The 13995-nt window shown below is 46.2% G+C and overlaps 1 protein-coding gene across 1 annotated transcript in view; it reads left to right on the forward strand.

Moving 5' to 3' along the window:
- The window catches only part of CHTF18 (chromosome transmission fidelity factor 18), a 55502-nt gene extending 41648 nt beyond the window's left edge, over positions 1 to 13854 (forward strand). Inside the window, exons 19-22 of the mRNA XM_036737533.1 lie at positions 3464 to 3608; positions 8359 to 8496; positions 12535 to 12592; positions 13608 to 13854. Of these exons, the coding sequence (XP_036593428.1) occupies positions 3464 to 3608; positions 8359 to 8496; positions 12535 to 12592; positions 13608 to 13744 (478 nt within the window). The 3' untranslated portion in view covers positions 13745 to 13854. The remainder of the gene's footprint in view (positions 1 to 3463; positions 3609 to 8358; positions 8497 to 12534; positions 12593 to 13607) is intronic.
- Positions 13855 to 13995: the final 141 nt, after the last annotated feature.

Here is a 13995-nt window from a genome sequence, read left to right on the forward strand (position 1 = left end):
TGGAGGGAAACTCTCTCATCTTGGATAATAGATCCTACAATTAGATTATAGAATCTTAGCATTGAAGGAGACCTGTGGAGGCCATGGAGCCCTGACCCTCCTATTTTATAGTGAGCAAACTGAGCTTCACTGAAGCCATACAGCCAATGTCAGTACCAGGATTTGAATCCGGTTCTCTTGACTCCAAGTCAGGCATTTTTCAACCACATCACACTTTTTTTTTTCTTAAAATTCTAAAGACTTGGAAAAATAGTGACAATTACAGGCTTAGGGGAGGTGAAACTTTTCATTTGGGCAGGCAGTGGAAAGAGAAGAGAGCCATTAGTCAGAAAAGCATCCTCTCCTGATGTTGGTATGGACAGGATGTAGTCACCTCGAAAATGACTTTTCCAAGCTATGCTTTAGGAATGAACTCTTCTTCCAAATCCCTCCACCCCACCTCCCACCCCAGATTCCACTAAGGGGCTTAGTGACAGTTCCCACCAGAAAAGTGATTGGCTCTTAGGGCTTGGAGCTTTCTGGTTTGGAGTGGGCAGTGGGTGGCCCAGACTGTCATTGAACTCTAGAAATCTGCTGTACTAAAAGTTACCCATTCAGGCTCAGTCAGGAGCTCCAACTGCCCATCTCAGGTCTAGGCAGGTATCTGTGGAGCTGGCCATAACGTGCTTTTGAAGTGGAGAGAGCAGAGCTTTAAGAAGTTGTCATGGTTTTCTCTTCCAAGTGAAGGGATATTGGGAGTGTTAGCAGCCAAGACCCGTGTGCAGAAGTCGGGGAGTTGATACCAGGGGCACTGCTGCCCTGTTTCTCTGGATGCTGGCTGGGGAGCTGCTGGCACTGTACCCCAAATGTTCCAGGCCCGGTGCCACGAAACTCTGCTCATCACTGACTGGGGTTTGCCCCTGGCTATTGCCCTGATGCTTCTAGGACTCATCTACCTCTGTATCTACCTTCCTGCCATTCTGCAGCATCACTCAGATGTAGTTATGGAGACAGCCCAGAATGTCACAGAGGAACTCCCTGCTGGAGCCCTGGGATTTGCCAGGGAGTAGAGGGCATTCTATCCCCCTCTAGGCACGGGCCAGTAAGGGAGGAAGGGTGAGTGGCCTGGACGTCCATCCAGTCACAGGAGTCCATCTGGAGGATGCTCCAGCAGCCTGGGGTAGAAGGTGCCCCAGACCGCAGCCACGTGAGTGACTAACCCTGTTTCAGTTTCTGCTTCGCCTTGGAAGTAGTGCCTGGTTGTCAGGACTAGATGGGATGCTGCCTGAACTTTCGAAGCAGTTATACAATCAGGCCTTGTTACTTCAGACCACATTAATTAGGAATGGGTGATCATTCAGGCGGAGCAGGACTGAATCATATCTTTGCAATTACATCTCTGAAAGAAGGGTGTGCTGAGCAGGTTAATATTACAAACAGGATTGCAGGGGCCTGTTTTAAATACTTTGGGGAACAAACTTTTCAAATACCTTTGCATCCAAGTGCTGTATTCATTACAGATAAGCTTTATTTATCAAAACAACTCTGGCTCTGGGATCTCAGACTGCGCTCTGTGAGCCAGCAGTTTGCATTACTGTGTGTAGTAAAACCAAGCAGTAACTCTGACTGGTCCCTAAACTCCCTCTGCCCCAGTCAGTCTATACTAATAAGATTGTACTATAGAGTTGACTCTTGCTTATTCATGTTGAAGTGGAGGGAGGGGATCCAAAAATATGTCTCTTTGGCTCAGTAATTTAGAAACCACCCCCTACCACCTCCAGATGTTTTCCTCCGTAGCTGTTCATGGGTTACCCACCATCACTTGCAGCTGCTAGTAAGTTAGATGCCAAAGTAGGGTAGTCCTTCTTTTCCGTCTTCCTTTCCATCTTTTCTTCCCTTTTCCCTATTTTTTGTCCATTTTTCTGTCCTCTCCTTCCTTTTTTCCCTTTCCTTCTCTCCATCCTTTCCTTTTTTCCTTCATTCCTTCTTTTCTTCCCCTTTTTTCTTATTTCCCTTCCTTTTTCTTTCCTTTCTTGCCTTTTTCCTTCTTTCCTTCCCTTCTTTTTCTCTTCTCCCTCTCCTTTCCTTCTTCCCTCCTATCTTCCCTTCATTTCTTGCTTTCCCTTGGCCATCCCACCCCATTTCTATTCAGCGCTCTGCTTAGAAAACACCTCTTTGTCCTCCTCTGCCCTTCACCTGCAAACCTTCATCTACCTACCCATCTTGTCCATACCTTCCTTCTTACTGGGTGTATGATATCTATAAATGCTGGCAAAGCTGAGCGGTTTTCCAACTGTGTGGCTGTGGCTTCCAGCCTAACTTTGGTGTCTCTCCTCGAGGCTGCCCAGGACTTTCTAAGGAGAATCTCGAGTCCTGGCACCTTAACTGATGCTGAGTCTGGTTCTGGCTCTCTCACATCTGATTCACTGCAGCCTTGAAGCTGTTTCTGGGAATGTTTGCAAGGGATCTATTTTTCAATTGCAGAGGCACCACGATGTATTATTTAGGCTGTGTGTATGCGGTTATGTGTGCTGATGTGCATATTTTTAAAACAGCTCATTTGCAAAGCCATTGCAGTCTGCCCCCAAGTACAGAAAGAAGTTTCACTCTGGGGCTTAAAACAAAATGAAATTAATTTTTCAAAATTCTCCTTTAGTTGGAAGACAGACTGACTTTCAGAATCTTGCTTGTACTCCCTCTTTCCTTAGTGTGGGTCCTTCCTGCTTCCACTGATGCATATCACGACCCTCCTATGCCTTAAGTATGGTGGGTCTGAAGCCAGAAGGACCCCATGGCATCGATCTTCTGGAGATTTGAGCTTTTCTGAGAGATGAGCCTTTCTAAATTCAGCTAGCCTGGTCCTCAAAAGTTAAGCCTCCATGCCACACCATAATACACTGAGCCTCTCCAGCTAGGTAGCACCCACCAGAGCCATCATTCTGCTGGCATAGCTTTCAAAAACTTAGAATCATCACCATGCCACAGTGAGGCACAGGAAGAAGGAACTTCAGTTCAGTAATGGTCTACTCTGCCAGAACAAAGTAAAAAATTAAATAGGCCTTTCCCTCCAAAAGCTCACCTTCTACTGATGTGTAGGCAAATAAGTAAATACAAGATAATTTGAAGAGGGAGAGAATGAGCCCTTGGGAGTAAAGGTTGCTTCATTTATTTGCTTGCATCGCTGGCACCTAGCATGGTGCCTGGCACAAAGTAGTTAGTTACTCACCAAATGCTTATGAATTCACAGAGGAAGTGGCATGTGAGCTGAGCCAAAAGAAGAAGAATATGGAGAGGTGGAGATGGGGAGAAGTCAGCTTGTTCGAGTGACTGGAGATACAGCATTGAATTCAGAGGATAGTTAGTCTAGTTTAGCTGCTTATGAAAACCCCACAAAGGGGAGAAGAAAAAGACTGGGCTGCCCATTGTGAGAGTTGGGTCTTAGTTCTGCTTTCCCTCCCTTCCACCCTTCCCCACAAATCATCAGGAACATAGAGGATGTCTGCCGGTTCCCCGATCTCCCCGCCCGTAAGCAGCTGACCTATCAGACCAAGCAGCTCATTGCTCGGGAAATTGAGATGGAGAAGATGAGGAGAGCCGAAGCTTCCATTCAGACTCGATATGGTGGCCAGGTGAGCAGAACGTGGGCACCACGAATCAGAGTTCTCACCCTTGTTGGAAGGGTAGGGGGAACTGTGGATTGGCCAAGCTGCAGGGGTGGGGAACCTGCAGCTTCAAGGCCAAGTGTGGCTCTGTAGGTCCTCAAGTGCAGCCCTTTGATGGAATCCAGACTTCACAGAACAAATTCCCTTAATAAAAGGATTTGTTCTGAAAACTTGGACTCAGTCAAATGGCCACACCCAAGGACTTAAAGGGCTGCTTGTGGCCTTGAAGCTGCAGGTTCCCCACTCCTGGGCCAGGAGGTGGGAGGATGGAGATGGGGATCTCCACCCAGTGCCTGACTGATAGAGCTTCTGCATGCCCCATGGACCTAGAATCATCTCTTAGTGATTCTTTTGTCTGTTTTTCTATCTCAAGGACCACTGACCCAGGAGAGGACAGTGATGAACGGTTCACTGTCTTTCCCTTTCTTTGGCACTGACTCCTTGAAAGGGAGCTCAGAAGACTACCTCCCAACATCCCGGCTTGTTTTGTGTGCAGTTGATTTAAAATGATGTCCAGAATCTGGGCATTTTCGTTTCTGTCCCTGCAGAACACCAACTTGGGTTTCCTGGAAGTGGCATTGGGGAAATTCTGGCAAGTGAAGCCTCCTGCCTTTACGACCCCAGACCATGGGGGCAAATATTTCAGTACCAGAATCAAGAACTGACCTTCAGGGAGGCTGGAGCCAAGATAGCCCAGGCCTTAAAATTATTTAGAAATAGAAAAGACTCCAGAGATTATCTAGTCCACTCTCCATTAGAGCAGGAATTCCTTCTGTAACAGCACCAATACGAAGTCATCCAGCCTTTCCTGAAAGATCTTTGGTAATGAGAATCTCACCAACTCCCACCCCTTCTTATTGTCAGTATATTCCTTTTTCATGAATCAAAATCTGCCTCCCCATACCTTCATCTCCTCTTCACCCCACCCCTACCCGCACCATTGGTCCTAGTCCTGCTAGGTCAGACCAAGCCTTTCCTTGTGTACAGTGCCTGGCACTTAGTAAGCACTTAATAAATGTGACTGACACCCTGCTCCCCATGACAACCCTTTAGATATCAGAAGACATCTCCCATGTTCCCCTAAAATCTTTGCTAGCAGGAAAGCTTCCCTAGTTCCTTTAGTGAGCACTCATGATATAATTTCTATTTCTCTCATTATCCTAGATGCCTTGTCAATCCTGTGCTTGTTTGTCAGTGATCTTCCTGAGATGGGATTTCCCCAAATTCAATATAATTCTTACAGGTGACATCTGACTGGCAGATCGCCTCCTCCCCCGGCCCCTTTTTTTAAACCATTACGTCTTATCGAGCCTTGGGCTCCCTACGTTTTTAGTCTCTCCCAATACTATACCCTTCCCCCACCCCTCAGCCCCCTTTACAATCACAGAATTTCCATCTCAGCCCTGCAGCGGGGATTCCAGATAAGCAATCTGGCTAACAAGACAGGATTTCCCAAGTAGGACTGCCTAGAAGGCGGTCCCAGTATGAACACCTAAGGTAGATTAGAAATTACTTAATTTCTACTACTCCCTGGATTTTTTTTCTCTCCTCTTTAATAACTCACAGCAGAAATTTCTTCCCTGGTGCATCCAAGGCCAAGATAATTAGTCCTTCCGAGGCAGCATCAGAGCATGCTTGTCAGCAAAAACCAGCATGGAAGGCTGCCAGGCTAGAGCCCTGAGGAATTTTTGTTTGCATCATGTCTTTGGGGAGACATAGGGGCCTCCTCGGACCGCTGCCTCCAGTGGTTGGCCTGAGTGGGTGGTTGAGTTTAAAGCTGTTCATCCCGCATCATCTGAGATTGGAAGAGATTAGCTGGACCAAAAGAATTGGCAAGACATTAGCCTAGGGAAGGCAGGGTTAAAAAGAATGCCTGTTGTGTCCCAGCTAAAATAAGAAACAACTTTTAGCTCTCACAAGGGTGTAAGAGTAATGTAGCAGCAGATAGAGCCCCAGTTCGGGAGTTAGAAAACTTGGATTCTGAACCCATCTCTTTTCCTGGCTAGCTTCATAACCTTAGACAAAGCTACTGCTCTTGTCATCCACTTCCCTCATTTGTAAGATTGCAGGGTTGGGCGAGGTGGTCTCTAAGGCTCCTTCCAGCTCTGACATTTTGTATTTCTATGAGCTAAGCTCCTGATAGTTCTCAGTTTAATGGTGCATCGATTTAACTGGCAGCTTCTGTCCTCCATGGGGAGTTATTAGTGTGCCAAAGCAGATATGGAGCCTAGCAAGGTAGTTTTATGTTTATATTTATTGTTTTGTATCTAAGGTTAATGAAATGGATTTTTTTTTTTAACACATGGTTGATGTGCTTAGAGTCCCTAATGAGGACAGCTACATAAACAGATTATTACCGTGGGTGCAGTGCACTAATTTGCTGGTCCTTGATGGGCATTAAGTAAGACCATTTGCCATACCAGAAACATAGGATGCCTAGAACTGGATGCCATGATCAAGACGGGCATAGCTGACCACCATATAAGTCAGTGAGGCCAGTTATCATATCACTTCTGTGTCTTTTCTTCTCTGGGCTAACCATGCCCACTTCCGTAACCAATGGAGACCTCAGGGCCCACCTAATTCAGCTATCTTCTCCCTTGATTTACTGGACTTGTGTGTGTGCTGATGATTTGGGGTCCTTTCTGTATTCTTTTTGGAAGCTGGAACAATACTATTAGCTCTGTAGGAAAGTATATACCATAGTATAGACCCCTTGGACTGGTATCAGTGGGATCTTGGGCAAATCTCTGCTTCTTGGGCCAAAGGGTTCACATTCCTAAGGTATAGTTATTGAACAGAATTATCTGGAAGCTCTAAAAGTATATACTTAAGTTGGGGAGGGGACAGGGAAAACCAACAGGAAGGAGCTTCTAGCTGTTGGTATCTCCAAGTGCTCATTAGAATACCTTGTATCAAGGGTCCAAGGCTAGGTCCCTCTTTCCCAGGGTTTGATGCCCTGAGACAGTTTATTGAAAGCATATGCTCTATCCAGTTTAGTCCCCTCCATGTGGAGGTAGGGAAATAAAACACCCACCCCAATAAATGTTATGCAAAGTAGAACTTTATTTGTTTTGGCATACTGCTATTTGAGGGCCGAGAGAAAAAAAGATCACTCCTTGTTGAGGTGGTGGTGGTAGGGAAAAATCAGGATAGGCTTCCTGGGGGAGGTGGTACCTGAGCTGGGCCTTGAAGGATGGAGTCAAGGATTTCAGCAGGGGTGAAGCATGGGGTGGGGGACCAGTCTGAGCAGTCTGTGTTTAAGTACCAGCAGAAGGATATAAACAGCAATCTTTCAGGACTGAACCCTGTTCAGCCATCTGTCACCAGCAGTCAGGCATGGGGGAGAGGTGGTGGGGGAACCATTAGGACAGCCTGAGAGGAGCTGAACTGAAAGGGACCAGCCGCAGGCTTCTGTGGGAAATGTAAGGGGAAAACCACAGCTGCTGGGAGGTGAGCAGACCCTGCCAGGAAGGTGGCATATTCTCCATCCCTGTTTCTTCCAGCCTGACTCTTCACCAAAGAACCTTGCCTTCTTCCATCTTGTCGTCTCGGTCAAATCTTTTTTCCCCACATTTCGATGTATTGGAGTGGGAAGAAATATTGGCTCTAGAGTTGGTGGAGTGAGCTGGGTTCAGATTCCAGCCTTGCCACGTACAACTTGTGTAACCTAGAACAGGCCTCAACTTTTCCTGGACCTTGGTTTTTTCCGGCTACAAAAGAAGGGGATCGGGCAGCTCTCCAGGTCCCCTTACTAGATCTGTCCTGTGCTCCAGTGACCTCTTTCTCACTTACGCAGTTCTGTTTTGCTTGGAAGTTGCTTGTGTAGGCCTTGAGCTGCCTTTCTGATTCCACTCCATTTTTCTCTCTCAAGCACAGCGTCATGGATAATTGGAAAATGCTCCATGCGACCTCCCTCCTCTGGCTGTTAGATCTCCTGTATATACAGTGATTGAAAGTGTTTAATTCTATACCGTTTTGTGTCTTGATTTGGTTGTCCCATTTGGGAGTCATATCTCCCTTTCTCTAGACATCAGGGTCCTGGATGGCAAGAAACCTACCTCAATTCCATTCACTGAGTCCTTGTTAGTGGCGTAGTTATAGTCAATAGAGACTTAGGCTTGGAGTCGGAAAGACCTAGGTTCCAATCATGCCTCTGCTTGTGGTTGCACATAGTGGTTATGCGACCATAGGCAAGTCACTTCATGCTCCCAGGGTCTCCCCACACTGCGCCCCCCACCCCACCCCGTCTCTAAGACTTAATCATTACAAATTACAGAAAAGCTGTTGGTTTATATCAGTGGAAGGAATCTCTTTCCTTATCAGAAATTCCCGTACCTATGAAATCATACATCTTCCTAAATTTTTTTGGCACCTACTGTATACAGAAGACCATTTGCTGCTAGAAGAGATATGAGTATCTTCTTGGAGCTCAGAGCATAATAAATAAATTTTTCTATCCCCTAAAGCCTAACATACAGAAGTTTTCTGAATACTGATTGGCTGGTCATCAGGAAATAGAACCAGAGACCTAAGCCTCAAGCCAAAAGTCTCCATCTGGTAACCCACACGTGCATAACTTCATCTGTACAGAGGTCAAGAGTCCATAGAAGGGGCCAAAGCAGTGCTTGGTGATGGAGACTTCAGAATGGAGTGAATGCTTAAGTATCAGTGTGTTCCTAAAACATCTCTTGTACATCTCTCCCCACTTTAACAGGATGACGAGGGAAGCCCTTCAGCAACAGAGAACCCACAGGCATGCAGTGGGGAGAAAACAACGGCGGTTGCTCCCATCCGGAACCATGAGCAACGCCTGGAACACATCATGAAAAGAAAAGCTATCTTTGATGAGAAGGTGAGTTTTGGAGGGATGGAGGAGAGCCTCCTTCATCACAGGGAAAGAGAGAGTCCTAGGTTTGGGAGACAGAAGATGTGAATACTCTTCCTGGTTCTGCCACTGACCTCGGCTTAGTTCTTACCCTTCTCCGGGCTTCACTTTCTTCCTCTGTAGAACAGGGATCATGATGTGTACTTCAAAAAGGCTATTAGAAGGATAACATTTTTAAAAATAATAATATCTAGCATTTAGATAGTGTCTACTGGGTGCCTGGTACTGTGAAGCACTTTACAAATATTACCTCACTTGAGTGTCTCAACAACCTTAGACAGTGGTGTTATCTTTTTCCTCATTTTATAGAAGAGGAAACAGGCAGACCGAGGTTAAGTGACTTACCCAGGGTCACACAGCTAATCAGTGTCTGAGACTGGATTTGAACTCAGATTTTCCTGAGTCCACTAAGCCACCCAGCTGCCTGCTGAACATCTCTACCTGGGTTGTCTTGGATGCCCCATGGACATTCCAAAGTCTACATGTCCATCACTGAACTTATTATCTTTCCCTGCTATGCCCCCCACCCCTCCAATTTTCCCTATTTTTGTCCAACCACACAACCTAAGAGTCATCCTCAGATCATCTTGTTGCAACAATTCAGCTAGCAGCTGTTGTGGGGGTGAAAGACCAACACAAGCCCAACAGCAAGGATGCTGCCAGCACAGCTTCTTTGACCTGCTTTACTAAGGAAAGTAATGTTAAGGGGTTAACAATCTTACTTTAATCCAATATATACATATATCATTCACTTAGTTCAGAGGAAAAAGCCAACAACCTGAACTTCAGAGCAAATACAAACAAATTACAAAGATACATTATAAACAGACCAAATACAATTCATAGTTACTAAGAAACCAATATTTGACTTCAGGAGCCGGGGAGCTCATAACAACGGCTGGCCCAGAATCACAGGCCATTCCTCCTATGGCTCACAGCCCCTAAGCAAATAGCTCTGTTCTCTCTTTTTATACACTCTTCAGTCCTCATCAGACATCATCTGAGCAGCCAGAACTTAGGTGCACTCTATTGGCTCTTGTCTTAGCAACTCCCCTTAGAGCCCTGGGGGCTTCACACCCACATAGCCCTAGCTCCTAGTAGATAGGGGTTTGGGCCTGGGACTTTGTACGTCCCAAGGCTCAATCAAAGACACTTAATTGAGCATTCTAAAACAGTAAAAAAATCCCAACTATTACACATCTCCACTCTCTCTTATCTCCCCCCTCAACCCTTTTCCAAACACTTGTCAATCCTACTTCCTCAACGTCTCTCCAGTCTCTTCCTGTTCTCTCTCCCAACAACCACCATAGTCTAGGCCATTACTATCCTTCATCTGGACTGTCGTATTAGGGTCCCAAATGGTCCCTTTGTCTGTAACATCTCTCTTCACTTAGATGCCGGGTTGATCCTAAAGTGTAGGCCTGGCCATGTTACTCCCCAGCTCAAGAAATATCAGTTCACCGTCTTGCCTTTAGGTTAAGAGGCAGGCTCCTGACCTTTAAAACCCTTCATGAGGCCAGGGACACATGAGTCTTCCTATGTATGAGACATTCAATCTTCTGCCTCCTGCCTTGGCACAGGCCATCTCTCATACCTGAAATGCTCTCCCCCCATCTGTAACTCTTAGAAACTCTTCATTCCCTTCAGGCTCAGCTCAAAAGCCACCTTCTCCAAGAGGCCTTTGTTGTTTTGTTAATATACTCACCCCATCTCCCCCCATCCCTCCACCCCATCACTGTGTATTTTTTTTATCCTGTATTTACTTTTTTTCTGAACACTATCCTCCTCAGTAGAATGTAAAGTAATTGGGGACAAGTACAAGTACTGCATCATCTTTGTATTTGTATACAAATTCAAAGCCTGAATGCTAGGCTAAGGAATTTAGACTTTATCCTTAAGATAATGGGGAGCCATTGAAGATTTTTGACCTGGGTAGAGACAGGGTCAGAGCTGTTTCCTTGATGTGAGGGAAGGGCTGTGAAAGCGCCATAAGCTTAAGGTGTTTTCCTGGATTTACCCTTCTTGGCCCTGGTTTGTTGGAAGCCTGATTTTATTTATGTCAAATACTCTGGATCCTAATCCTGTTTCGGCATAGATGCAGAGTGGAGGCCATTCCCTAGCCCAAGAGGAAGGCTAGGCCATGGGGTAGGAACATTGTTCAGGGCCCCTGTCCCCTGCTATCCGTCATCACTAGAAAAGAGCAGGGCTCCCCACTGACTCATCTACCCAGATGGAAGAATTTCTACCCTCTAGGGAAGTAGGAAGCGAAGACTCGATGTACTGTTTCTAAGGGACTCTCTCAGCCTCCATCTTTCCTTTCCTTAGGAGAGGGGTCAGAGAAACTAGGAGACCCAAACCTTGAGTGAGCCCTGAGCCAAGAACAAACAGTGCTTCCTAAAACCTGCACACTAACTCATTCCAGCTTCCCAGAGTGCAGAGGGGGTAGTCCTGGAATCTGTGGCAATTGTGTATGTTCCAAAGATCCGCTGGACTAGTGGAGGGAGGTGCGCAGGGGTTGGACGTGAGAGGATTTGCAAAGGATCCCTCCTCCACCAAGAGTTAATGAACCTCATCCTTTTGATTTTATAACCTAGTAAGAATGTACGGGGGCAGCGAGGTGGTGCAATAGATAGAACACCAGCCCTAGAGTCAAGAGAACCTGAGTTCAAATCCAGCCTTAAATCCAGTTTACCAGCTATATGACCCTGGGGAAGTCACTTAACCCTGATTGCCCTCCCCGCTCCCCCTGCAAAATAAATGAATGAATAGGATGAGGTAAGAGAGTTCATACCCTTTAGAAAACAGAATGACCTTTTTAGAAATATCATTGACACTTGGGATTTTGTTGCCCTGAATTCTCCTCCAGGGCCCTTAACCCCACCTGTGTGGAATAAGCCCTACAGTAGAAAGATAACAGATACTTTGATGAAGAAGGGAGGGAACAAACATTTATTAAGTGCCAACTGTATGCCAGACACTGTGCTAAGAGTTTCAGATAGTCAGTTGATAGACTGGGTTTGGGTCCTGTCTTTGTCACTTAGCATAACCTTGAACCAGTGACTTAACCTGTTTCCTCTCCTGTGAAAATAAAAACTAATCCCTACCCTGGTTCCTTCAGGGTATGAAGCTTTCTGGTGAAGAGGGATGGGAACCCTTGGTAAACAGTGAAGTACTGGAGATATGTGAAGGACGGCGATTACTCTTAAGACTGACATGAGATCGGGAGGCCCCATCTGCCCTGCCTGCTATACCCGTCTGTGTCTCCAGGCCCAGATAATAATGATAATCATAAGCTTCTATTTGGGTGCTCAGTGATTACCAAGTGCTTTCACCTCCATTGTCCCATTTAATCCTCCTGTGAGGTGGGCAGCATGGCCACAGGCCTTCCCAATTTTACAAAGATGAGAACTGAGGCTCGAATTAAGAGACCTGCCCCAGGCTGCATCAGTGACATCAGCCTGCTATTTGCCACCTTCCCCAAAGATGGAGCGGTATAGAGAAAGAGGGGAGGGGGCACCAAGCTAACAGATGTTGCCTTTGATTTCTGTTAGGCCAAACACAGTTAATCTGGGCTAGGGGGTTGATCAGTTAGAAGTGGGGGAGGGGAGAACAAGCAGACACTCATTCATATAATCCCCCAAAATGGTGGTAAGCAGAATTCTGGCCCAGGATGTAAGATTTGAAAACTTTCGGCTTACACGAAATGTGATGTTCTTGATTCAGGGCATTAGGGTAGGAGGGGGTGTGTGTGTGTGAAAATAAAAAGGGTGGGGAAGGGGGGAGAAGAGAGAAGGATTTAAGGGGTGACTTTCAGAGATGGAGAGAGAGAGAAAGACTCTAATCCCTAGAGAAATGAATTTGCCTTCAGACCATTTGTTCACTTAGGCAGCCAGGAGGATAATGATATTAATGTCAGTTCTCTGGCTGGTCTGGGTGGGTTTTTCAGACAAGGGAATGCTGGGCTGCACTGGAAAATGACTGAACCCCTCTGTTTTTAATCCTTAGCCGGAAAGAGATTTCTTTGGGCGTGAGATAGTGAGAAAAGTTGTCACTCCAAGTCAAGGTAGGTGGAATGAATGGGATGAAATGGGACCTCCCTATGGGGGGAGAAGATGGGAGTAGAGAAGGGAGGTGGGGAAGGCCAGATGGGAGCCAGGCATAAATGTTAACAGGGTTTTCTTTCAGTTGAAAGGGCAGAAGTGTCCATTTTAGGGAAGAGGAGAAGGGGACATTGGGAGCAGGGAGGGCTTTTTTATGTGCAGAGAGATCACTGACATTGAAGGAGAGGGAATTTAGTGTTCAGATTAGACTTCAGGGATAGGAGAAAGGATTGTTGAGGGCTATCCAAGTGAGCAGTCCAGGAGGGGTTGTTGGCTAACATTAGCCCCTTCCATCTCAGTGTATGTTGGTCCTCTTCTCCCTGAGATAGGAATGGAAGCCACCAGCTTCTTCGCTTAAAACTTGGGGACCTCAGGAATCTCTCTTAGCCTTGAGTCTTAGAAAATGACCCACATCTTCCTCTTATTCACAGCAAGGGTTCCGTGATACTCATGTCCACCTTGGGGAGTGGGAGCTGTCCAAATCAGAGTCCATTTTTCCTTTAGGGAGTCACTGTCACATAGAGGGGAAAGATCTCAGAAGACTTAGCTCCCTATCCTCCCACTTCCTAGCATCATGACCTGGGGGCTAGTCACTTCTTACTGATTTTTTTAATCTGTAAAATGAGGGTGATAATCTTTGGTCTCCCTCACTGGATGGTTGTAAGAGAACAGCTGTGAAACCCCTTTGGAAATCGTAAAGTGGGTATTATAATAGGTGATTATTGTCATCATCACGACTTCTTCGTTTTCTTTTGGTTGGCCATTGGAATTCAGGACCCTCCAAGTCCCTGGTTTAATCCAAGTCCCACTTTAGGATAATTTCCCTCATAGGATCTTAGTCATCAAACCCAACCCAATCCTTGTACAGAGGAGGAAGCTGAGGGGAACAGATCATCGATGACTGTTCCATTCGTGGCTCTGGTGGTCCCTCTCAGTCCCACCTGGTCATTCCATTGTCCCCTTGTCTTCCCACCATAGAAACCTCAGGACCTGAAAGAGATTCATTGGAGAGGCGGATGGGAAAAGCAGTGGGGAAGAGCGATGTGTGGTTTCGATTTAACGAGGGTGTTTCCAATGCTGTCCGGCGAAACCTTTATATTAAAGACTTACTCTGAACCCTTGAACCCTGGCCCCAAGCTGTTCTCCCTGCTCAGGATTTGGGTGCCTCCTTAAGAGGAAAGAGAGAGACACACACGCTGCCCCCTTCCCCCACCCTATGGGTGTGTGTGTGTGTGTGTGTGTGTGTGTGTGTGTGTGTAGGTTAGATGTCAAGTGCTATGCATTTGAGTGTGTTGGCCATGTTTTGTCTCCAGACCTCTTTGTAATAAATAAATCAGTGAATAAATTGCAACGTTGAGAGACTGAA

Source organism: Trichosurus vulpecula, chromosome 9 (assembly GCF_011100635.1).
Source record: "Trichosurus vulpecula isolate mTriVul1 chromosome 9, mTriVul1.pri, whole genome shotgun sequence".
Lineage (NCBI taxonomy): Eukaryota > Metazoa > Chordata > Mammalia > Diprotodontia > Phalangeridae > Trichosurus > Trichosurus vulpecula.